We start from the raw sequence: 23,807 nt of genomic DNA on the forward strand, positions 1-23,807 counted from the left end.
CTGGCCGGATGGGGGTCAGTTATACAAAAATACTGAGATAACAACCATCCTCAAATTAAAAAAAAATCACAACCTTCTGATACGCACTGAAACTGAGACTTCTCCGTCCCTTAAAATTGCCGTATTGGCCCGTACGCAGTGAAAATAATCTGACTCCGGTCAGCCACTTGGGCTTTTACTTTGAAAGAGTTAAGCGGAACCTCGGCTTGATCTGCCTCTCGGTGTCTTGTAATCTGTCGGTGGACAGTTGAAGCAAAGGTGCAGCAGCACAGTGCGTCGAGCGGAGAGATGGAGGGGGAGCAGCACGGCAGAGAGCTCGTCTAAACCCGAGAGGAGGAACTCAAAGGAGGAGAGGAGGACCATGTTTGTGCCTGAATAGAGAGAATCAGCACAGCGGAGCCGGGGTCGACCCAGGGGCACCATGGAGCCAGTCCTGCATTGAGGTGAGAACCGCTGCTGCGTTGTTGTTTTTTATTATTTTATTTTATTTTATTTTATTTTGGAGCATCTTTATTTTACTGCCTGTTCTTGCTTTAACGATGTGAGGAGAGAGAGAGAGAGAGAGAGAGAGAGAGAGAGAGAGAGAGAGAGAGAGAGAGATCGTGATGGAATCACAACAAACCTCCAGGTGCTGCTGCTGAGGAGGAGGAAGAGGAGAGCTGGTGGTGAAGCCGCTTCATCCCAGTCTGCCTCCTGGATGCAGCCGGTCTGGGTTTGTTGTGCTGAAGAAAGCGGCTCGGACTGGGAGTCTGGATGAGGCTTCCTGGTGTCGAGGGGAGGGCGAGGAGTGGGGGGCTTCTGATAATCCGTTTAATATCCTTGGGGGGAGTAAAGTCTGGTCATTAGCTCGGGGGTCTAATGTGAGGTGATTGAAAGGCCCCTGCTCGAAGATCTAGAATCAGACTCCCATTCATCGCCTCCTCTCTGGACCTGAATGTGTCAGCCATTCACCAGCGGGCTGCCGACGGCTCTCATTCATGAAGTCCAATACGCAGTGACCCAGCGTTGGCTCGGAACAGGCTCCCCGGGCCTGCTGGATGGCCTGCTATTGACTTTCTCTCATGTATCTTTTAATAGGCTACAGCAGAGTCAGTTAATATGAAGCGTACAGGCCTGAACATCAGTGTAGAGTCACGATGATGCTGCTGTCAGCCATCACTGAAGGTAGGCGCTTAGTTAGCCTTTGATTATACGTCTGTAACAGGGATCATGTCAGCCTGAAATGACATTTATCAAGAGAATCCCATCAACACTTACCTCAGCCAAGTGATGTCACTCCACGCCAGCTAGGATGGACAGAAGAAGAGTGTTATAATAGTTGTTTTGGATTGAACACGTCCATAAAAATGTTGAAGACAAGATAGTTGCTTTTTGGGTTTTTGTTTGTTTGTTTGTTTGTTTTGTTTGTTTTGAGGATTTTCCAGGCACAAAAAAAAAATCAACAAATACAACACAAACAAACCCTAACCCCCAAGTGTCTGCACTGAGTAATGGTTAAATTATATTCCAAACATCGTGTCGATATTGGCTGAGAATTTTACATTCGATGTATTCTTAACTTTACTCCTGTGTGTGAACCATACGGGAGTGATTTCACCGCATGGATATAAGATTGCTTTTAATTTTTAAGACGGAGAGAGACAATGCAGTTAATTAGATAGTAGATGAATATTTGAGGGCAAATGTAGAATATTTTCATCGTCATATAATAACACATTCATCACTTTTTTAGGGGGGAAATAATGAATGAATCACTGTTAAGAGCTCTAGTTGCGTCCATGTTTTTGTGTCAGGACTGTCATCAAACTGTTTATTGTATATGCCACCAAAATTAGAGAGTGACACACTTGATGCTCATACAGGTTTTACTGTATTTGAGCGCCGGCGAGGCCGGTGGTCATCTGTGAAATTAGTTAGACCTGGTGGGTGAGAGACAGGAAATGGAAGTCAGTGGTGGAATGTGCGTCTCCCACGCGCTCCATCCTTTATCGCACTCCACCATATGGATGCCGGAGCTCCCTCAATATTTACATTGTCACAGGCTGCCAGAGAGAGAAGGAGAAGATGGAGCATGCTAATTAATGGATTTAATATCCCGCATCACTAGAAGTGCAGAAAAAAAAACCCACAGGTGTGTGTCATCAAGTGTGTTTTCTAGTGGTCGCACGCACACACACACACGCACACACACGCTGATACCATCACGTTGCTTGGTGGATCCGTGTCTGGATCTTTGCGCCTCTTGAAAGGAAGACACTCTCCTCTCTGCTTGTCTGGTTTTAGCCGAAATTCAGGAGGTTATCAGCGGCCAGGTCAAAGGTCAGCCAGAGATCCATTCATAGGGAAAGTTTATTACTGATGACCCTACTCCTGGTTTTCGTCCTGCAATTACAACTCTTCCCTCCTGTTACTCCTCTATCTGCAATCTCCGCCTCCTGGGATGTAGTTTTATCATACGTCTCCATCTCTCCTGCTTCGCTGTCCTCATCCATCATCCGTTTCTTTGCACAGCGTTCAAGTCACTTTACATACATTCTTGGCTGTCTTCACGCACGCCCACTCACACACCTGGATGTCTACTGTAATAATCTGTCTTTTGACTTGTGTAGGTGAGTCAGTGTTTGTCCCTGCTGTGTCTGCAGCACAGCTCCTCCTCCAGCCAGTAACAAAAGAAAACATTCATGCCGATGTGTGTGTCTCTCTCTTTTGTGTCTTTCTGCTTTAAAATCTTTTCATTTGAAGTCTGAACGGTCACATCTGGGAGTCCTGGCTGGATGCCAATCAAACATTTTCAGTAACAGCACCGTTACCATTGTTGTGACTCTGTGACTAATTCCTGATACTTTTCTTGATACCCGTTAAAGTATATTTCAACAAAGTGAGAATTAGATTACAGATCACACTTCGTATCGTTTGTTTTATCTTTCACCCGCTTGACATTTCCACTCACGTAAAACAGAATAACATGAAAACATGAACCAGTTCACCAAAGTGTGCTTTAACTTACTTTGTCTTCTCCTCATCTTCTAGGTTCATGTTTCCAGGTTGTTTTTTTTCTCGTCAGAATGACGTTAAGATTCGCCACCACTTAGGGATTTTTACCCCTCTCGTTACTGAGTAACGAGACATCTTTAGATACTCGATAATACAGAAGCCATAAAAGTATCTCGTGTTTAATGTGGCTCAGCTCTGTTATTTTTCTGGCTGCAATTCTCCATTATTGTCTTCATAGAGCGGTTACTCGTGAACTCAAATATGTTGAAAAATACTTGAAGACACCTATTTTTAGGATTCAGAAGAATCTTTTTTGTTTTTTTGTCTGACTAAAATATTTAATCACGCTACTCATCCAAACTTTCCGGTTTTCACAGATCAAATTGTGATAGTGAAATTAATCATTCAGAAGCAGTTTTGTGACGTAGCCGCCATTTTACAGACACAAAAGGGGCAGGCGAGTGTACCGCCTGTGTCAGGATAGGTGCCTCTGGTCTGTCTACCGCTAACTTGAATACTGATGAATGATTTTGCAGCTTGTTTTGACTTTCCAAATGTTATCAGATTTAAATCCTGATAGTGTAAAAAAAAAAAGTCCTTTTTGGGGTATTTTACTTTTGGCAAGACTTTTTTGGCAAGAAATGTTGCCTTGAACTTGCGATGTCTTGCGTTTGTTTTGGAAATGTCATCAATTAATCAATACATTGAAAAAAATAATTAATCCATCAGCTGACCTAGTTTGTAGTTGCCTCATTATCTCTCTATCAATGTGCCAATCATTATATTGACGAATGATTCAGTCTCTGCTTCCATCGTGGGTTTGTACACCTGCTCTGCCATCGAACAGACTGAGCCTTTCTCATGAAATTCAACCCTCAATTTTGTCTTACAGAGAGGAAGTAAACCCTTGTGGTGTTTTGAAACTCCTCTTCCTGACGTCTGTGTTGTTTATCTCATAACTGCCAATCACCTGGGCTTATAAAGACTTGACTGTTAAAAAAGATGTCAGGCGCATGTGCAAAGCCAAATCGGGGTGCACTATTTACATCTTGTTTAAGAAAACATCATTAACAGCCGCATAGTGTTAAGTGGATGTTTGTGCAGCGTTGTACTGTACTGAGTGTGCCGCTAGCTGAGCGCTGTGCCGTGAAGCGAGCTAATCTTAGAAAACATGGCTGGACTCAAACTCCCTGGGGTGGGAGCACGACATAACCAATCATCCTTGTCAGCCAATCACTGAGGGTGATGCTGCTGGTGTGAAACTGCTTGTAGTGATGTGTGTGTTAGGGTTTAAGAGTATAAATAACATATACAGCCTCCACGAGGATGTGGAGCTTTAAAAACACAATCCTTGTACCCCTGTTACACTTGATTGGTCTGAGTATTATTTCCTCAGTAGCTCTGTACTGCTGCCCAGGACACCGCAGTATTAATCAAGCATATGTAGCTCCTGCTCTGCGCCGTCCAGTCCATCGAGGACATGAACTGAACAGATCATGTACGATGTGTTTTGCAGGCTGCAGCCTCCCTGCGCACGGTAACATTTCTTTTCTCTCCTCTCTGGTCAGTTTACTGTTACAAACAGAATTCCCAACCATCTGACAGAGATATCAGGCCCGCTCCCCTGGGTAAAGAAGCAGGCGCAGGAGGAGGCGGCAGCAGAGGAGGAGGAGGAGGAGGAGCAGGAGCAGGAGGAAGAGGGGGCACGATAGTGGTAGATTTTTACAACAGATTGGGATGAACTACAGGAAGTCTTCCTCTGAAGGATGGAGGTGAAAACGCTTCAGTGGAGATGAAGTTAAAAACAAAGACAGAGGGGAGTCATGGGGATGCCCCGTCCTTCTGCGGTGTATCTACTTGTCTTTATGCTCCTCTTGTCCCACCTCCACACACTCACTTGATTGTTTTAGCAGCTGGCCAATGGAGCAAAAACATGCCCCCCTTTTTGCCTTTACAACCCCCTCCTCTCCTCACTCAGTCTTACATTCACCCCCCCCCCCCCCCCACAGACACTCAGCTCTTGTTTTTGCTGTCAGTCATCTTAACTTCATACCCCTGTGTGCCTATGTAATCTGCTGAGCCTCTGAAAAACCCTAACGCTCGCTGTCCACTTCCTCCAGCGTCTCATAGCTTCAGTTTCATGCTGACTATGTTTGTGTGCGTGTGTGTGTGTGTGCATGTGTGTGTGTGTGTACAGTCAGTACAGTATCCTTGAGAGAAGCACATCCTTGTGCGTGCAGGAAGGGCAGGAGTTTGAGAAGTGCACCTCAGTGTGTGCTGTTGTTGTTTTGCTGAATGGGTGGAAAGTTGGCCCAGTGCAGGTTTTTAAATCGCTGAATGGGTATTGACTTCCTCGCAGGCAGCAGCAACACACACTTTACAACAACACTTGTGGATTAGCAGTTTAATTTACACACCATGTGAGGCTTGAATGAATGGAGGGATGAATGAATTGACGGATTCATGAATGAAGATTACGCTTGACAGAGGAAAGAGCTTGTACCTTTACATCCAGTCATTCATCAGCTTTGGGATCACTTTCTATTAAAAGGGTTGTATGTTGTACTACTACTTGGCTTAATTGATACCCAACAGAGCATTCATAAGTACTTAAATGGGTCTTCCTCAACCAGGATGAGCACCCTTTTACAATCGATTTATAAAGTACAGTTTACTATGCCTGTAGGCCCTGTGTGCTGCAGGTGTGCCGAGTGTGTCCACTCTTGGTTTTAAAAACAGACAACTTCTGTGATTGGATCTCACTTTAATACAAGCAGCGCGCAGGGAAGAATGTCCCTCAAATTTCATGAATCATGTTTTTTGGGGGTCTTTTTTGCCGTGGATGGTGTCGATCAACACATCAAATCTCGTCTATATCTGACCTTTTAATACAAAAGGAATTACTGTCTGGTTTTGGATGATGTCTGGCATTTGAGTAGAGAGAAGGGGAGAGAAAGAGTGAGAGGGAGAGATCAGCTGATGGGCATTAGCTCTTTCATAACAGACAGTGGTACTTTTCTCGTGTTTATCAGTCAGAAATTAATGGCAGAAGAGATAAATCTCAACAGTGCTTGTTGCTAAAAAAACAACCCATCAAAGTTGTTTGCTTCAGCCATAATAATCTTTCTCTCTCTATGAGCTTTTCACATCATTGTACATTGTAATAATATGCTGCAGGTCACGCGCTCATAAATGGTGTGTCTGCTTAAATTAAGGACACCGTGATGAGGCGAACTTTCACTGTGGCCCGGGACTCATTTGGGAAACTCTTTTGAAAGAATGTGGCCACGTGTGGCCCAGACCACCTCAGAATGCGGTTTCAGTGATCGGATCTCAGGAGGCGTTCAGTGTGTGTGTGCACACCTGGAACGCACTAATGTTTGTTTGCATCTTTTTGTGGCGACGCATCACAGCATCTTTCATCTTACTTTTCCACTGATTTGTGGATAAACACACAAAATAAAACCTCTCAAATCGCTTTTCTGTGAAAGCTGGAAAGTTGCATTTTTTTTTATCATTTCAGGTTAAAGCAAAGCTTTGGTTAAGAGTCTGCACGGGTGTTCAAAGTTGAACAAAACAACAACACAGCATGGCTTGTTTATGTTCTTCCACTGTTCTGATAACCCAAGCAGAAATGTCATGCATCCAATCAAAACAGCCCATACCGAGACCCCCGACCACCCACTTCTGCACAGCATGTGAACTAACACAGCCGCATGATGCAGGACTCTGCTAAAATGGCCACAATATTTGCATTTGAAATCCCACAGGGACAAAGATAAGAGAAACATTTCCTTTTCTGCTGTTATTATTCTCTAATCTCACCCACTCATTTACTTTAGTGTCTCTATCCATCACCGCATTCCTCTGAAATTCTGACTCCGGGTCTCAGCGTCTTAAGGGTTTTTTAAGAGATGTGCTGAAGAGATACTCCTTCAAAAAGCCGAGACTTGTGTGTGCTGTGATTTCCTTCCTTTGATCTGGCTTATTGTTTGTTTCAGATCTGTGGTTCTTTTTTTTCAAGTGAGAGAGTGAAATAAAAAGTAAAAAAAAAAAAAAAAGAGAGAGAGATTGGCTTGTAGTTGTATGTCAGACTTAATTCCAGCGGAGGCCGGAGAGTTTTGCACTAATCCTTTTTGAAAAGACAACCTACTCTGCTGCTTTTGAAAATGACAATAAAGCTCTTTTTTTCAGGAGAAATTCCAGGAAACCCTGCAGTGTTTTCTCATGTGTGTATGCATGCAATTTCAGAAGCAAACATTTGAGCACATATTGAACTGCTAAGAGGAGCCCAGCAGCTCTGAGAATATGCTTTCACAGCGGGTGGTGGTGTTGACTATCCCAGTACGTTTGTCGCCTAGACTGCCCACTCAGACGATCTCCTTTAATGTGCGTGATTTACAGTCAAGAACAATCAAATCAGCATGTGTCACTGTTGATGATCTGCAGCTGGATTAGTCACTGATGTGTTGAAAGAGAGAAGGGGGTCAAAAACTGGCTTTGGTTCTTGCTACTGACACAATGTTGAAATGACACTGTTATACCCCCACTGCAGGCCAGACTGAGGAGTTTTATCACTGATGTGATGTGGTTTGGCAATGCCCGGCTCTGATGTGGTCCAGAGTTGGAGCCAGTGCGGAGTCGTAGTGAGCCATTGAGTAATACTCTGAAAAAAAAAAACCTCTTTATTTAGAAAAACAACAGTGAGATGAGATATCAGTCAGCCAGTCAGTTTGGGTAAAATCCAAATTGCTGTTAACCTGCTCTGACAGAACGCACGCTCAGATAATTCAGATGATCCAAGAGTCTGTCAAAGATCATCTCAGTGTAAAGCTCATGAGTGTGCAAGATCCCTTTGATTTCCAATTGATCTGTTATTGAGTCATCATCAAAATGAATTCTTCAAGTGTGTCAAGAAGGGATGCATTTATTTAACTTTGAAAGCAGCAGGAGGATTAAAAGAAATGAGCAGAGATAAAGACGACAACAAATGTGAGTACATGCTGAAATATCTCATTGTTTGGACCTTGGCCATCCCCACAAACACAGTGTCTGTAGATGAGGGTATACGGCCTGGTCGCTGCACAGGTGCCTCCTCTGCTCATTTCAGGGCGCCTGTTTGGGGGAGGAAAACCGGGGAAATACTGGATGATGATCCTCACATTTACTACGTCCTCCTCGCTGTCAGGTGAAAAGTTGTGAATGATGACTCCCCGCATGACGTTGGAAGCATGTGGTTGTCCGTAGAGGTGGTGGAGCAACAACGAGGACAGTTTGAAAGATAAAACCTCAACAACTGTTGACTGGATTACAATGAAATTATCTGGTCTGAATTTTCCCCAGTTCGTTATGCTCATCCATCAGCTTCACCTCGATGTTGTCTTTAGTTTAGTCCATATTAGCATGTTAACAATTAGCGTTGTCACTGTGAGCATCGCCTTTCTCCGGAAGCTTCAGTGGACAGCCTGTCAGAGCTGCCAGCCTGCCTTTCGTGATATGAATAATATTATAATGACAAACGCTAGCTGTTTTAGCTGTCTTTTATATGTTGCACCATCACACATGCAGGCTGTTTTGTTGTGCTTCTGACCTAAAGCTAGGATGTGTATAAATACTGCAATATTTCGCTTTCATCAGTGCTAACACTGTGCTCTTCTCTCCTCTCCAGCCTCTCCTCGGTGGGTTGGCATGGCCTAGTGATGAACGGAGCGGTGGTGCCCGGTAGCCCGGAGCTTTCCTCCTCATGCCCACTGCCTGACTGGCGAGAGTTCTGCGAGCTCCATGCTAGAGCCTCGGCTGCAGACTTTGCTGACAAGTTCCAGCGCTTCCTGTCAGAGAACCCCTGCTACGACTCACCTGGTGCTGATGTCAGCTTCTCACAGCACTTTGCCCACCACTTCCTGGAGTGTTTCTCTGCGGCACTAACCCAGGCCCGGGAGAACCAAGCATCCTCACCCGGGGAAGACGGGTTCAACCCAGCACCGAAGTACAGCATCGTTCCTTTCCTAGGAATCCAGGGCTGCCCCTTGTCTTATGGTCACGACCTCTACCAGAGACGCAAGGACACTGGGGCTTCAAGTGAGTCCCTGGACAGTATGGACAGTGGAGGGGGAGGGATAGATGGAGGAAGCAGTGCCACTGCTGCATCCCGAGGCCCCCAGCCAGCCCACAAGGTGTCTGCTCTTGGACAGTCCCGCAGCTCAGAGGATGTGTCAGTAAGCCACCCCAAAGCTCGCTTTAAGAAGGGCTTCTCCCTGCGGAACATGAGCTTATGTGTGGTTGATGGTGTGAAGGAGATGTGGCATCGACGGGCCTCCCCTGAACCTGATGCTCCACCTGGAGCCAGAAAAGCAAATGGGGGAGGAGGGGAGACAGCTGTGGGAGAGAAGTGGTCCCAAAAGTTGCGGCTTCCCAGAGGTTCCCAGGGCCACAAGGCAGAGATGCTGGAAATCCAGAGGGAAGGAGCACTGAGGTATATGGTGGCTGATGACACAAACTGTATGGGTGCCGCACAGTGGCAGAAGTGTCGCCTGCTGCTGAGGAAGACCAAGAGGGAGGAAGGAGGGGAGAGATTCCTGCTGGAGTTCTACGTACCACCCAAGGTACACAAGCGATCAGAGAAAATTAACCTAAAACCATTTCACTGTAGTGTAAAACAGTCAGAGAGGTTTTGTGATGTCCCACAAATGATGGCTCTTCCCCTAAAACAATGGGCCCAGCAATAGTTCATTTTAAGTTAAAGTTTGTCTTTAGATCTCATTTGGGGATTTTTGATGCTCCCAATTAGTTTTTAATTAGTGGAAGGTAAAAAAATTAAAAACTGGAACGGTCAGGTTTTGCTGAGAAATGTGGTTGAAGTGTGGCTCCATGATACTGTGATACATTCTGAGAGCACTATCATACAGTGGAAATCACATCTGACCTGAAAAGGAACTTGCTGTGCTACTGAACACACTATAAATGTAGCTGCCGTAGTATGAGGTGGTCAGGATAAATCACAATAAACTGTGATAAAGTAACAATGCCAGGGACTGGAATATTGATACAGTATCGTGAAATGAAATATTGTAGTTTATTGTTTTCTAACTTTTATTGAACAGCCCTAATATGATTTAACTCATTTGGTGGTGTGTTTGGTAAAAAGCCATAGGAAACCAGTTAAATGTTTCATCTGAGTGGTGAGGGAGTTTTTGTAGACCAAGTGAATTCCTGGTTCGTCATGAGACTGGATTTAAAGATTAATTGAAGAAAGTACCAAAGTGTCAATTTTTAATGGAAATAACTCGGACAACCATCACTTAGGACATGAATTGAGCTTGATAACACACACACACACACACACACACACACACACACACACACACACACACACACACACACACACTACCGCCACGCCTCATGTTAGTGTATGTGGGATTTCCAGATCATTGCTCCTGACCTTAAGAAGTCCATGTGGCTATGCAGCTGAGTGTGTGTAAATCTTCCACTGGCCTTTGATCATGGCTGGTGGGAATGCAGGGATAAGGCTGCAAAGGGGGGGGACAGGTGGGAGGCGTAGCTGGTGGAAGTCTGGCGACAGTGTATGAGGGAGGAAACTGCTGTCCAGAAACAGATAGCAGAGTTTCCCTTTCAATTGCAAAAACAAAAAGAAAGAAAAATATTGATTGCTTCTCTTTTTTTTTTTGCAAACGAGCAGCGGTGACAAAACAGAAGAGGAACCGAAATAGTTCGATGACTCATTCAAACTCACGAGGGCCGCAAGGGGGGCATATAACATGAAACTTAATAATTGTGCCTCAGCAGTTTCATCTGTTATGTTCTATTAACGTCCACACGTGGGGAAATTATTATCACCCATGGACGAGGCTGAGATGAGATGAGAGGAGAGAAACGAGCAGCCTTGATGACATATTAATTAAACACAGACACATCTAGAGACAGGCCTGCCCTGCAGCTTCTATAAGTGCTTTTATCGCTGCTGTATATTCAGAGCTTACAAAGTATAACAGTGCCGAGTCAACAGTGTCTGAAAGATAAACTGACTCATAAAATGTCTTTCCTGCCGGCTCCTGGCTGACCGGCTGTGGCTCCGTCCCTGTCAGGCCATCAATCTGTGGCAGCGACACTGCAGCACACTAACAGCCTGCATTATGACACAGCAGCAGGCCGTCAGATGACCAACTCCCAGCTTAATTATGACGAACTGCTTTATGTAAATAAACAAACAACAGAATTCCAAAATTGCTTAGAAATACAAAGGCCTTGTATGTATGAAACTATATTTTCCTTTTTATTTCTGATGGTATTGTTTGATAAAACCGTACATTTTACCGTACGAGTTCCCTTTCATACGACCAGTTCAATATTTCTGCTGTTTAATCGTCATACTGATATTCAGCACACAAACTCGTGTTGATCTGTTTATATTTTTAGTGACTATAGATACATCTGTTTTCAGCTCATACACACATAAGAAACACCAGGCAATTTCACATATTTCCCTCTGGAGTTTTTAGAACCAGAGCTAAAAGTGGTAGCTGACTGGTTGGGTGGCAAAAAAAACACAAGGCAAGAAGAGAGACTGCAAACCTCCACCAAGGCTTAAAGTTCCATCCATCAATTATCCATACCAGCAGTGTTTGTGCTGGGCTCTCCTTTAGATTATTATTATTAATTATCATTATTATGATATTATTAATAGTTTAGTTTTGGGGCTCCTCCATATGATCATTATTTTATTTTATCTCATAGATAGGAAAGATGTAAGACAACCTAGCCTATTATTGCTTTTAACATCAGTTTCGAGTTCACCAAATACACGAGCAGCCTGTCCTGAGTCATTTATTAGTTTTTGACTTTTGTAAAGCAGAAAAACAAGTAAAATTCCTTTTAAAGTACTGTATCATTTAACCATATGTTTACCCAAATCGCATTACGTGTATCTTGGCTGTTATACAACAGTCTGGAGACCCCCTGAGGGTCCCGCTTCACAATTTGAAAACATCTGATCTGCACTTCTTATCCAGCAGGGGGTCCCAGGCGCTTGGGCTAATCCCAGCTGACACTGAGACAAGATGGCACGTCCCGGACAGGTTGCCAGGAGACCTGCATGTTGTGTTTTTTTAACAATGAGCACCAGATTAAATGTATTTAACTAACTGCGTATATCCATAAGTATTATTATTGTTATTATGTTCAGACTTGTGCGGACCATAAAGGGGCTCCTTCCTTGGTCCATGTTACAAATTTGGTTAAAATCAGACTGGCAGCTTTTGCATAATCCTGCTGACGGACAGATGGACCGACAGACAAACAGACAAACAAACCAACAAACGACACTGATCACTTAATCCCTCTTCGGTGGAGGTAATTAAAGTTGATGTTGTACCATCTTAGATTATCAGTGTGTAATTAGAGAAGTGTTTGCTGACAAATTTACCACAACAACCAGAGTGCCAAGAAGGAAACGTAAAACAAAACTTTTGTTATCACCTGGATAATATGACATTGTTTTTTTTAATAATCAAAAGGAAAGTTCACCACAAAATAGAACGTCTGTTATTTATCAGTTAACCTTTTAAAAGAAGAATTTTTCTTTTTTTTTCTTTTTTAGCTTTCACTTTCTACAGACCTAATTTCCTATGTGACTGCATGCTGTGTGGTGCGCTCCAATACCGGGTATTGGGCAACAGTGGTTCAACCTCCCATTTCCAATGACAATGTCCACTGAGAGCGCGTTTCCTCTGAAGAGGTGCCGGAAATGTTGGAACACTGAAGTGGTTTTTGACATCCGATCCTCAGAAAGAAATTGTGGGTGTGGAAGGCAGCCAGTTGCACGGGCAGATCAAGATGAGAACGGTGTTACTCCAGACAGATCTACTGATAAACCCCTGCCAGACCATCAGTCAGCTTCCTTCTTGCTTAAAACGCACGCATGCACGCACGCGCGCACACACACACACACACACACACACAGCTTACGGACTTAAACACACTCATTGGATCTGTTAGAATTATCGTTTGGATCCAATTTACTGCAGAGGCCAGACTGAGGTCAGGCTGTTTTCCGTGATCACATCTTGTAAACTCTTTCTGTTTAATGTTGGTTACAGTCAGTCAGCAGGAATAATTGCTGAGAAACACAGTGAGAACTGAGAGAGTGACCTTTTCTCTTAACGTCGCCATATCACGTTGGAAGGGAACTGTTAAGTCTCAAGCCTGGAGACAGTGGGTGTGGCTCGCTGCTACTACGGCTGTACCGTTAACTCAGGCTGCTGTTGGCTCGTAATTATCATGGCAGGGACAATTTGAAGGTCGTGAGAGTTTGGTGCAGCTGAAACTACAGACCGGGGGGTTGGTAATGTTTATAACTACACTACTAATTTAAAGCTCTAAATAGGGATTTTTTAATGGTAAAATATGAAGTTTAACTTTTAAATGTTGCTTCCTACAGGATATAATGAGGGAGGTATTTCAGTTTTGGAGCCCTCATAATTACCAGGTGGTACTTGCACTAAATTATACTACTTCCCAGGGAGTGGCGCATTTTCGTGCGTGTTTCTTGTTTCTTGGTAGCACCTTGCAGAACAAGATCATTTAAATTTGTGATTTCTGATCTGTTTAGAAGTGATTTTCTAACTGTGCAATATGTGTAGCATTACAAATGGGAACACAGGAATCTACTGCAGATAACCACTGGATACGGATCAGCTATGTAGAGATGATGGTGCCAATCCAGATTCTGTTCCCTAGCTTGCAACAGACCATAAACCTGCCCTGAGATAACATGAAACACATACTGAGCCATACACACAGGTCAAATAAATAGCTTTGAAATGCTGTTAAGAAGTAATGTGTGGTTTACTTCAGCTACATGATGTAACCTTAAAGATAATTCCAACAGTAATTTTAATAACAGTGACAATATGCAGCAAGGTTGGTTATGAAATGACTATCAGTTTGAGCAGATGTGTATTGGAACCAGATCAAAACCAATCTCTCGGCAGTGCATGAGCAGAAAGTTGGAGTATCCGCTCATATTGTAAGGAAATGCTAACTTTTCTTGCATGCTTAATTTACCAGTCAATTTACATTCCACTGATATGAAACAGATTATTATGGAACTGAAGCTAAGAAATAAACCTAGTCCCCTCTTGCGTGTCTTTGGACTGTGGGAGGAAGCAAGAGTACCTGGAGAGAACCCACACAGGTACAGGGAGAACATGCAGACTCCACACAGACAGACAGACCCCGTGCTCAAACCGGGGCTTGAAAGTGGAATCTTCTTGTTGTGAGGTGACAGTGATAACCACTACACCACCGTGCCGCCCCGGTACGAGCTTGTTAAAGCGAAAATGATTCCCATGCCAAAGATCCATTTAACATAAACTATCAATTTGCCACCTTTTAACCACTAGATACAGGATTTTAGCGCTTCATATCCAGCTTATTAGATTATTCAGTAAAAGACCAGATGAGGTGTAATGGTAGTTTATTCAATTATGAAGAATAAAATATGATGCAAAAGTTTCCACATCATAAGTTGGGTACTCCTGATCATATTTTGATCAAGTCTTTATTGTCTTTATTGAATTCTCAAAACTTTGATGATCATTACATTACCGCAACTACCCGAGAAATAATGAATGTCCTCCAGAGATTGCAGGAACATTACATAATAAAGATATAATAGACCATAGTTACAACTTCCTCCATTGGTGATTGTGGACCGCTTACTCATGCTGCCACTAGTGTGTTTTTACATACGCTTTCATATGTGTTTTCATATTCAGTCCTCAAAGCCTAAGGTGAGCATCCCGCTGTCTGCCATCGTGGAGGTGAGGACCACCATGCCGCTGGAGATGCCCGACAAAGACAATACCTTTGTTCTAAAGGTGAGAGCAACTACCACATGAGAAAGCTGCACATCTGAGCAGCAACAATCCCCTTTAACAAATAATCTATGTATTTTTACGTTAAAACTTTTTTTTAAAGCTGGTTGTTGAAAAATAAGCTAAACGCTGTGCTGAGTTAGCGGTGGATTTTCCCCCCTCTGTACACTGATGTGGTCCCTCGAACAGAGCTCAGTGTGTGAGTTCAATGTTTGGCTCGTTCCACAGGTGGAAAATGGGGGTGAGTACATCCTGGAAACCATCGACTCGCTGCAGAAAAACTCTTGGGTTGCTGACATTCAGGACTGCATAGACCCTGGGTAAACCACCAGATAAATATTTGCTGTTGGCTGAAGATGGAGGGATGAAAGGGACAGAGGGATGGGGAGAGTGGGAATGAGTGGATGTGAAGGGGTGGAAGAAGACGGATACACACACACTCACACACACAGTCATTAATCATCCAATTAGGGGAGTTTTTGACAGGCTTCTATAACACAAACATAGTCAAGCTTGCACCCTCAGTCACACACACATGCACTCACATGTGCGCACGCACACAAACACACGCGCACACACACACACACACACACACACCACCACCAACATTCCTCCCCAGTCAGTTTCCTGAGTTAGTGGACATTTGTCGGTGCAGCTCAGGACATAAACAGAAACATTATTTGTGTTTGTAGGATGTGAATGTGAGTTGTGTGTTAGGACGTGGTATGTTTGTTTGCTCTTGTGTGTGTATGTATATGTTCTCGGTTCTCCTGACCCGCCTTCTTGTGTACAGTGACAGTGGTGATGACATTGAGCTGGCGTCATGTCCTCATGGTCAGGCCTCCAAAGATTGCTCCATGGTGGCCTCTTGCAGCTGTGAGCTGCTGTCTGAGGGTGAGTAAACCTTTCCCCAAAATCGCTTTATGTTATATAACATTCAGACATTTTGATCCTTATGAATGTGTTTACATGTGGAAAAAATTCTGATTAGGTGTCTATCGTGCCCCTGAGCGGTCATGCCCTACAGCAGCAGAGCATTACAGTGCCCCCTCAGTCCGTTGCAGGGAACCCCCCTTCACCCAGCACCCATCCCACATGCCTTTAGAGCGCTTCCTGCAGTCACCAGAGGCCCAGGGCTCCAACCCTGCAGCAGGTAATAACTTTCTGTCAAAGCAGTCAGCCCTCAAAATTACAGATTGAGAAAAAGGAAACACTCATGTGCATGAATCCGCTCAGGTGGAAGTGAAGGAGCAAAAGACTCAGAAGGTGACGCCAGCTTAGCTGGTTACCCATGGTTCCATGGGACGCTTTCCCGAGTACGTGCGGCTCAGCTGGTGCTTGCAGGCGGCGCCAGGAGTCATGGGCTCTTCGTGATCCGTCAAAGTGAGACTCGGCCGGGCGAGTATGTCCTCACCTTCAACTTCCAGGGCAAAGCCAAGGTGAGACAACTCGTTTTTGCCTACATTATGGATAGTGAGAGTATTGGTGTTTGCAATTTTACAGACATTTTGTACTGCACTGTACTATAAACTACCATACAATATTGTGATGAATATTCACATCTATTTCATTCACCTCTAATTCCAACAGTATCGATGTCTCTGATATTTTTTTATGCCTTGATTCATCATCACTTAATTTCTTTGCCAGCAGAGAGTAATCAGAGAGCTAAAAAGGCAGATTATGATGTTTACACATGCAGCTCATAACAGGGGTACTCCAAAAACCTGATCATAACAAGAATATGGTTTCCCATCTAAACTCAATCACCCAAAAGAAATGTACCAACAGTTATTGAATTTGGAGTGAGAAAAAATGAAGAAAAGCTGGAAATCCCCGCATTTGAGAAGCTTTTATATAATACTTCTTTGCTCTGCGGGAGGCTCGGATTTGTTCCCATGACATTTTGCAGCACCAAGTTGTTCAGGCTCTGGAAAAGATGCAGTAATTTCAACATTTGTGTCCTCTTATGTAACATGATTCCTGCACATCACATCCTGCCGGCTAGCAGTGGTGAGGAAGTGTGAGCTACCGCCTCTTCCTCTGGCGTCAGCTCTGGCATTCTGCGTTGCTGCTTCCACAGCGAGACGGCTCTCTGATCATGTCCTGACCTCTGTCTCAGTCTATCCGTCTCAAATGTTCACTGAGCTGCACCCTCATATTCCCTGTCTTGGTTTCTCCCTCTCAGCATTTGCGTTTGTCTGTGAATGACAACGGGCAGTGCCACGTCCACCACTTGTGGTTCCACACAGTGTCGGACATGTTGAGACACTTCCACGCTCACCCCATCCCACTTGAATCTGGAGGCTCAGCAGACATTACATTACGCTCCTATGTACAAGTTCAGAGAAGCTCTACTACAGGTAAACATCTACTAGAAACAGCCACACACAAATCAGCTGATAAAGCCACCTTATCAGCCACTTTTATTTTTTTATGTAGTGTCGTTTTACTGTCGTCTCCCTGTCATGGGCCGAAATAGCTCAGTTGGGAGAGCGTTAGACTGAAGATCTAAAGGTCCCTGGTTCAATCCCGGGTTTCGGCAGTATTTATTCTTAAATGTTTCCTAACTGCATTCATATTTGATGCACCATTAACTGGTATCATAAAAAGTAACTTATCTTCACTGACCACTATATGCAATACTTAGATTTTCCTGCAGGCTTCAAAATTGCTGTAATAAATGAATCTTTGCTTATAAACGCTGGACTTTGTGGGTTTTCGTTCTACTCACATACTACTCTCATGTCAAATTCATTCCAGGAGGTAAGGTGAAACTAACCGAACCTTAATCCTTTTATATGCTCAATATGTACTTTTTAACCGCGATTTGTAAATGATTTTGAAAGCCCATAATTACCACCAGCAGAGCCATCCCATCATAAAGTATGCCATTCAGTCACTCTAGAGTTTACGGATCGATCAGCATCATATTTGGGTGTCAGTCTGCTGGTGTTGGGGCTCATCAAACATAAAGCTAGCAGTCATTCACTGAGCAAAGCATAGGGTTATGGACTGAACATGGGACATGAAACCTGGTTTAGACAGACAATGGACCATCCAAGTGACCTTCAGTAGGACGCTGGGAACAATTGGGGCAGAGTTATGCTTTGTCCTCTGTGGGACAGAGGACACAGTCCTATCAGACGAAAATAGGATTGTATATATGGTATCTCTATATGTATGTATCTGGATGTACTTTGTGTGCCGAAATAGCTCAGTTGGGAGAGCGTTAGACTGAAGATCTAAAGGTCCCTGGTTCAACCCCGGGTTTCGGCAGGGTTTGTGTTTAATCGACTCTGATTATAAATAATACCATGAAACTGTAAAAAAGTACCTGATTACCTCTAACCTCTGTGCAAATCCAGCCATTTCTAAAGGATTGTGTGTTTAATTGCATTCTGCATTACCTGATATGCAAATCTCTAAATGCATGACACAGAATATGACCCTTTGAAGTATGCAAAGAAATCCAACACATTGCAGTAGGTTCCCCCCCAGCATCACCCACCTGCCAGTATGTCAGTGGTGTAACTGGAACATGACACACCAACGAATGCAAATGCTCACAAAGGCTTCCAACAGTGTAGATGTATAAAGCAACTCACACACAGAAGTGCAGAGGATGTTTTTCTGCTAAGGCAAATTATTTAGTAGATGATTTACTTTACTCTTTTAGATAATTGATGCCAGCACTATCAGTTTGGTCTTCTGGCCCCTGTTATGTACTATAGTTAAGTTGTATTTTATAGGACAGGGTGTTTCAGTGCTTCCTATTTTTCCAATTTACTGCTTACAATATACCGTAGCAATTGGCAAATAAACCTTGTATCCAATATTAGACCGGTATTTCATGAAAATTTTGGCATTTGCTCGAAGCAAATATTGCCAGCAAATGTAAATCATCAGTTTCTCACAAGACAAGGCATTGTGGGATGGGGAGTGTTCGCTCTCTTGCGTCTCTGCTACAACATAGAATTGTCTGACTTGAATTGTCTGACTTGACCGGCTTGTTTTAGACTTAAGATCTGAAGGCCTCTTTCTACAAATGCAGTATTTTGGCGTAGTTGGGTTCAAAGACACTACCAAGACTTCATATTACCTCCACAGAGAGTTGCTCAGTATGAGAGAAAATCCCAACTTGAATCCCGCATGTTGTGGGCTGGAGAAGAGAACAGGAAGCCTGAGTATGTATGGTGTAAGTTAAATTTTGAGCTGAAATAGCTCAGCTGGGAGAGTGCTCAGTTGAGGATGTAAAAGTTCCTGTTTCAAGCCTGGCTTCTGGCAAAGGGTTGTCCTTTAATTGGTTCTAAACAGGCTAAAATGTGAAGTCCCATAAACCTGAATGTATAAAAGTGTGTCGTTGCCACCTCCCTGTGTGCAAGCAGCTTTCTAAATGATCTTCAGTTCACTGATTTTATGATTTTGAAGCTCCTGTATATTCAGTAGCTGTATATCATTCATTGCAGTCCATGTGGCCACAGCTAAGCCAAGGTAACTGCTGGAACTCCAAATATTCCTAAAAAAACATGGTGTTTAGTTTGGGGTTTCATTGATTAGCAATAAGATATTGACCAGTCTTGGTCAAGTTAAATACAAAATGTAATATATTAGATAATGCTAGATAATATCATTCGAAAGTTATAAAGTTATTTTACAAAACTACCGTCTGTATCGAGTGATGTTACTGATTAAAATACTTTTGCATTATTTTCCCTAACATAATGGATAAGTATGACTAAGAATGAAAAAAGGAGGCGTGTACTTCTTAAAAGTATACGTCATTGTAACATTACTCTCAGTGTTAGTAAAGACTGATTCCAAGTACCATCCCAACTTTAGACAGCCCCTCCATTTTTCCGAAGATAATGGAGGTTTGATTTGAAACCTCTGGAAACTTGGTTGTGTCGATGGATAGGTTTGTCTTTATGAAAAGAGGAAGCAGAAACGATATTAACTGGACCCCCCCACCCCCACCCCCAACATGATTCCTGCCCTCTGCTCTTCTGGTATGGGATGAATGCCCTCCTGTACAGGAGAGTGAGGGGGCGATTATACCACAGGAGTTTTGCATGCAGGCCGAGACTCCGGCCCCAACCGTCCCTGGTGGTCATAAAGAGGCCTCCTGTTTCCCCAAATGCTGAACCTACACACACTCACTCCCATGCACGCACTCACATAGAGTGGGGGTTTGATTCAGGGTGTAAAAGGCTTTATTGATACACTGGTCAGGCGTGTCTTTGGCACCAGTGTCGTCAGAGTTATTGCCCACCTAGAGAAAGGATAATAGAGGGAGCCCTCACTGCCTGTGTTTACATGCTGCTATGAAAGAGCCTTTTGCTCTGGACTCAACTAGTGAACCATTGTCAGCAGCACAGATACAGCTATGACTATTGATGTGTCTTGTATTCAACTAATCCCACAAAACCCTCCCTCACTCTGCTACAGATGTGACCGTGCCTCCAGTCCTCACCCCTCCCAGGGAAGCAGGTTGCCGGACAGATTCAGCCCAGCCAGCTCTCCACCCTCCTGGGATCACGACCTCTGCAGGGCCTCCTCCCGATGCCCCTCTCTCCTCAAGCACCTCCTCCTCACCCACTGCCCTTCCCTCTCTCTCCCGCAGTGATCCGGGCACCGGAGGAGGGTTACAGAGCAGGAGCAACAGCTCTGAACGCCTACTGGAGGCCTCTAGTGGTGCATCTGAGGACTACCATGACGCTGATGGGACTCGCAGGGCCCGAGCTATAGAGAACCAGTACTCTTTCTACTAAACCACCCCAGGCAGGCATAAGTTGTACGCTCTGATTATATAATAGGCTGAAAGTTGAAAATGAGAAAAAAGATGTTCTGTTCGTGAATGTGGTCCAAATCACTGGATCACACATTGTTCTGTTTGTTTGGTTCAAGGTGATTTCCCGTTTCTCTGATTTTGAGATCACACTAAGCTGTGTTTTCATCCCTCAGGCTCTGCGGCTCCAACTATCCAGGCATAATAAGGTGTGTGTCATTTAACAAAGAAGCTGCAGAAGAAGTAAAAAAGTAGACACAAAATGGAATGTAGGAAATGCAGCTGTGAAGATGAGTGTAGGCAGTGAGAGCGAGTCACATGGTTTCTATTCTTCTCCTTTGACCACTTCCTGTTCAACCTTACCCACAGTTCCCTGGGAGCAGAGCCTGTGTCACCACCCTGTAGACAGAAATGACCCTGATGGAGCAGACCCCACCCCTCAGAGCTTCTCTGAGGCCTCTGAGAGCATCCAGTTCATGTTTTTAAAGCTGCTTTTTAAAGTCCCGCTCTGGGTCGGCTCCACACTAGCATCAGTACAGCGATCATGGGTGTGTTAGGGTTAGACATGTTTTCTTAAATGTGTACTGTCTTGTTAGGTCTTAGTGCCTGACAATTACCTCCGACTTGAACGGACTGTTGCCCGTAGCGATAGGAAAGCTACAAGGAGGAGGAGGAGGAGGAGGAGGATGCAGATGTTTTGCATAATCGGTCCCACAGCCCCCAAAAATCACTGTCAGTTTCCTGCTTCAGTCAAACCACACATGCATATCTCTACATACTGAAATGGTTTTGTTCTCACACGTATCAACGTATATACAGGTGGTCATTAGTTACTGTTAAAAATGTTGAACGGCAAATGAAAACGTCAGAGTGGCTCCTATTTTGCTGTCATACTGGGTTATTTCTATGAGTGTGTGGTGGTGTGTTAGAGTATTTTTCAATGATCGCTGTGCTACAGTAGTGTTTCTAAAACAGGGTTTTTGAGGTCCCTCCGTTTGGTGCTGGTCCAGTACTCAAGCTCAGTAACTTATAGATTAGATATGCTGTTAATATAGGAGTTCACATTAACGTAATGCCTTGAAGATATTATTATACCAAATCCAGCATTTATCGGAGGGACTTAGGAATTGTTTTTTTAGAAAGGGGACAGTATTAAGAACTGTTTGTGCATCAAACTTGGACCGCAGTGTTGTGGGCAGTGAGAGGATGGCCATGCTTGAATAAAAAGATGTTTCATGTCTGTTTAGTGCTGAGCTTTTTAGGTAAAAATTCAACAAGATATTAAAACCTCATTTTCACATTACAGAACATTTAATGTAAAATATATCAGGGGTCAACTGGTATGTTTTTGTTTTTTCATCTGAGACGTCAGGGCAGCCAATGACTCTCAAATACTCTTCTTTCTTTTTTTCCTTTTTTTCTTTACGTCTTTCTTTCTGCATCTGTTTAAATACAACAATTTGAAAATACCAAAAATATAAACTAAAAAAAATACAAAAAACAACCTATGAATGAAAAATAAATAATCTTTTTGCACTTAACAGCATTTATCAGCAGATAGCAGCATCTCCTTGTTTCTGAGAGAGAACAAAAATGCGTGAACATACCCGTCACTGAATGACCGATGTTAGAAGTTGCACAAAGAAACTTATTTATTCTATTGAATGACTGCAGACACAAATCTGCCTTTCTCACAGACAGGAAATGGGCTTCATGGCCTGATTGAACCTTATATTAAACCATTTGGAGAATTCTCTGAACCCCCCAAATCAGGTTCGCTGCAGAATAAAAAAAGTGTTTTTCTTTGACATTGATTGGTTGATGACATTAACCCCCTTTGACCATGTCTCCCTCCTTGTTCCATTGTGTGATGATACATGAGTGATGAACACAGGTGACGGCGGTCTGAGACCCACCCAGTGGCATCAAGTCACCAGCCAAGTTTTTGAATCTCTTTCAGCCAGTCGCTCTTGGATATGTAGTCTACATACGGGTGACTACATTTATTTTGTTTACACACCTGTCTTGTTTTACCACTACAGCCCTAGTTGGGACGCAGGTGCAGAAGCAGCTCTGCTAGGGTTGTGACTTCCTTGTTTAGCGCCCTTCGTTGATGGTTCAGCAACAAATTGAAGAGAATGCAGGCTGGTTCAATCCACACAACCAAGGTTCAGAACATCTTCAACAGCACCACCTCAAGAACCTGCACTTTTGGTGGGAAGGAAAAGGGCTAGAGTGAGTCACCCTGTAGAATGGTGAAACTTTGGGCTTCCCACAGATGTGCCTGATTGTTAATCGGCCTCATGAGCTCAGGAATCAGCTAGTGCCGATTATCAAAAAAAAAAAATAACACGGACATTAAGGTCAAATACATAAATCAGAATTGAAGACCAACTTCAAAACCTAAAATTAGACACCTTTTACTCTGCAAATTGCCAGCAAGCCACCAGTGTGCAAACATATGCAAAACCTTTGTTGAGCTAAAACAAACATATCAAGAAGCTACGTCTGTCTTCTCGAGCATGGCCATCTAGCTGCGAAGGTTCAGTTGAGGAGCAGATGGAGCAGTTCATGTGCCAATTCGAATCCTATTTTTGAAACCTGTTTATCCCTCAGCCGTTGTAAATGACATTTTTCATATCAAGTCTTATTAATGTACAATTGATTCTTCTGCTTGATGATGAAACATCCTCAGTGGAAGTCGTTTGTTGCAAGAGCCCATCTCACATATCACAAATTGCTCACGTGTGTCTCCCCTTTATTTTCTTAACACTTCTTAAAAGCTGACTTTCTGTTGTCTGACTGAGTTTTGAAGAGTCTGTGCAATTTTGTACAAAGTGATGTACTTGACATACTACTTTATATTTCTGTGAATAAAATGTGAACAAACTATTGTACTTTTTTTCAGCGAAACCAGTGTTTTTTGGTTGAACAAATCCATAATTATGATTGAAAGTTGAAACTACTTTGCTAGTGGAAGTGTGTCGAAAGAAAAAAAAGATGCACAGATGAGATTTAATGTGTTAATCTTCGTTGCAGTATTTCTTTAATATGTGTGAGGAGGCTGTATCTTTAAAATATGTAACAACCATGCTTGTAATTACTTTTTTAATGCCATAATCAGTTAATGCCAG

General features: G+C 43.4%; 1 protein-coding gene and 2 non-coding genes across 3 annotated transcripts; all 3 read left to right on the forward strand.

Annotated features, from left to right (window-relative positions):
* The first annotated feature begins 248 nt into the window (after window positions 1–248).
* Window positions 249–23,577, forward strand: sh2b2 (SH2B adaptor protein 2). Its single transcript, XM_086216311.1, has 9 exons — window positions 249–443; window positions 8,663–9,596; window positions 14,787–14,888; window positions 15,114–15,205; window positions 15,679–15,779; window positions 15,877–16,038; window positions 16,122–16,324; window positions 17,074–17,248; window positions 20,334–23,577. The coding sequence occupies exons 2-9, from the start codon at window positions 8,694–8,696 to the stop codon at window positions 20,654–20,656; spliced, it is 2,061 nt and encodes a 686-aa protein (XP_086072437.1). The 5' UTR covers window positions 249–443; window positions 8,663–8,693; the 3' UTR covers window positions 20,657–23,577.
* trnaf-gaa (transfer RNA phenylalanine (anticodon GAA)) lies at window positions 17,358–17,430 on the forward strand. Its single transcript has one exon. It is a non-coding gene; the product is annotated as a tRNA-Phe (tRNA).
* trnaf-gaa (transfer RNA phenylalanine (anticodon GAA)) lies at window positions 18,092–18,164 on the forward strand. The gene has a single exon. It is a non-coding gene; the product is annotated as a tRNA-Phe (tRNA).
* Window positions 23,578–23,807: the final 230 nt, after the last annotated feature.

The sequence above is a fragment of the Aulostomus chinensis genome, chromosome 10 (genome assembly GCF_037954235.1).
Source record: "Aulostomus chinensis isolate RoL2024-O1b breed Wild chromosome 10, RoL_Achi_v1.0, whole genome shotgun sequence".
Lineage (NCBI taxonomy): Eukaryota > Metazoa > Chordata > Actinopteri > Syngnathiformes > Aulostomidae > Aulostomus > Aulostomus chinensis.

Bases quoted from the DNA above. Each gene is read 5' to 3' on its own strand.
- sh2b2 (XM_086216311.1), top strand. From the start codon at position 8,694: ATGAACGGAGCGGTGGTGCCCGGTAGCCCGGAGCTTTCCTCCTCATGC. The intron at 9,597-14,786 runs GTACACAAGCGA...TTTCATATTCAG, and splicing joins AGTTCTACGTACCACCCAAG to TCCTCAAAGCCTAAGGTGAG. The intron at 15,206-15,678 runs GTAAACCACCAG...TCTTGTGTACAG, and splicing joins CAGGACTGCATAGACCCTGG to TGACAGTGGTGATGACATTG.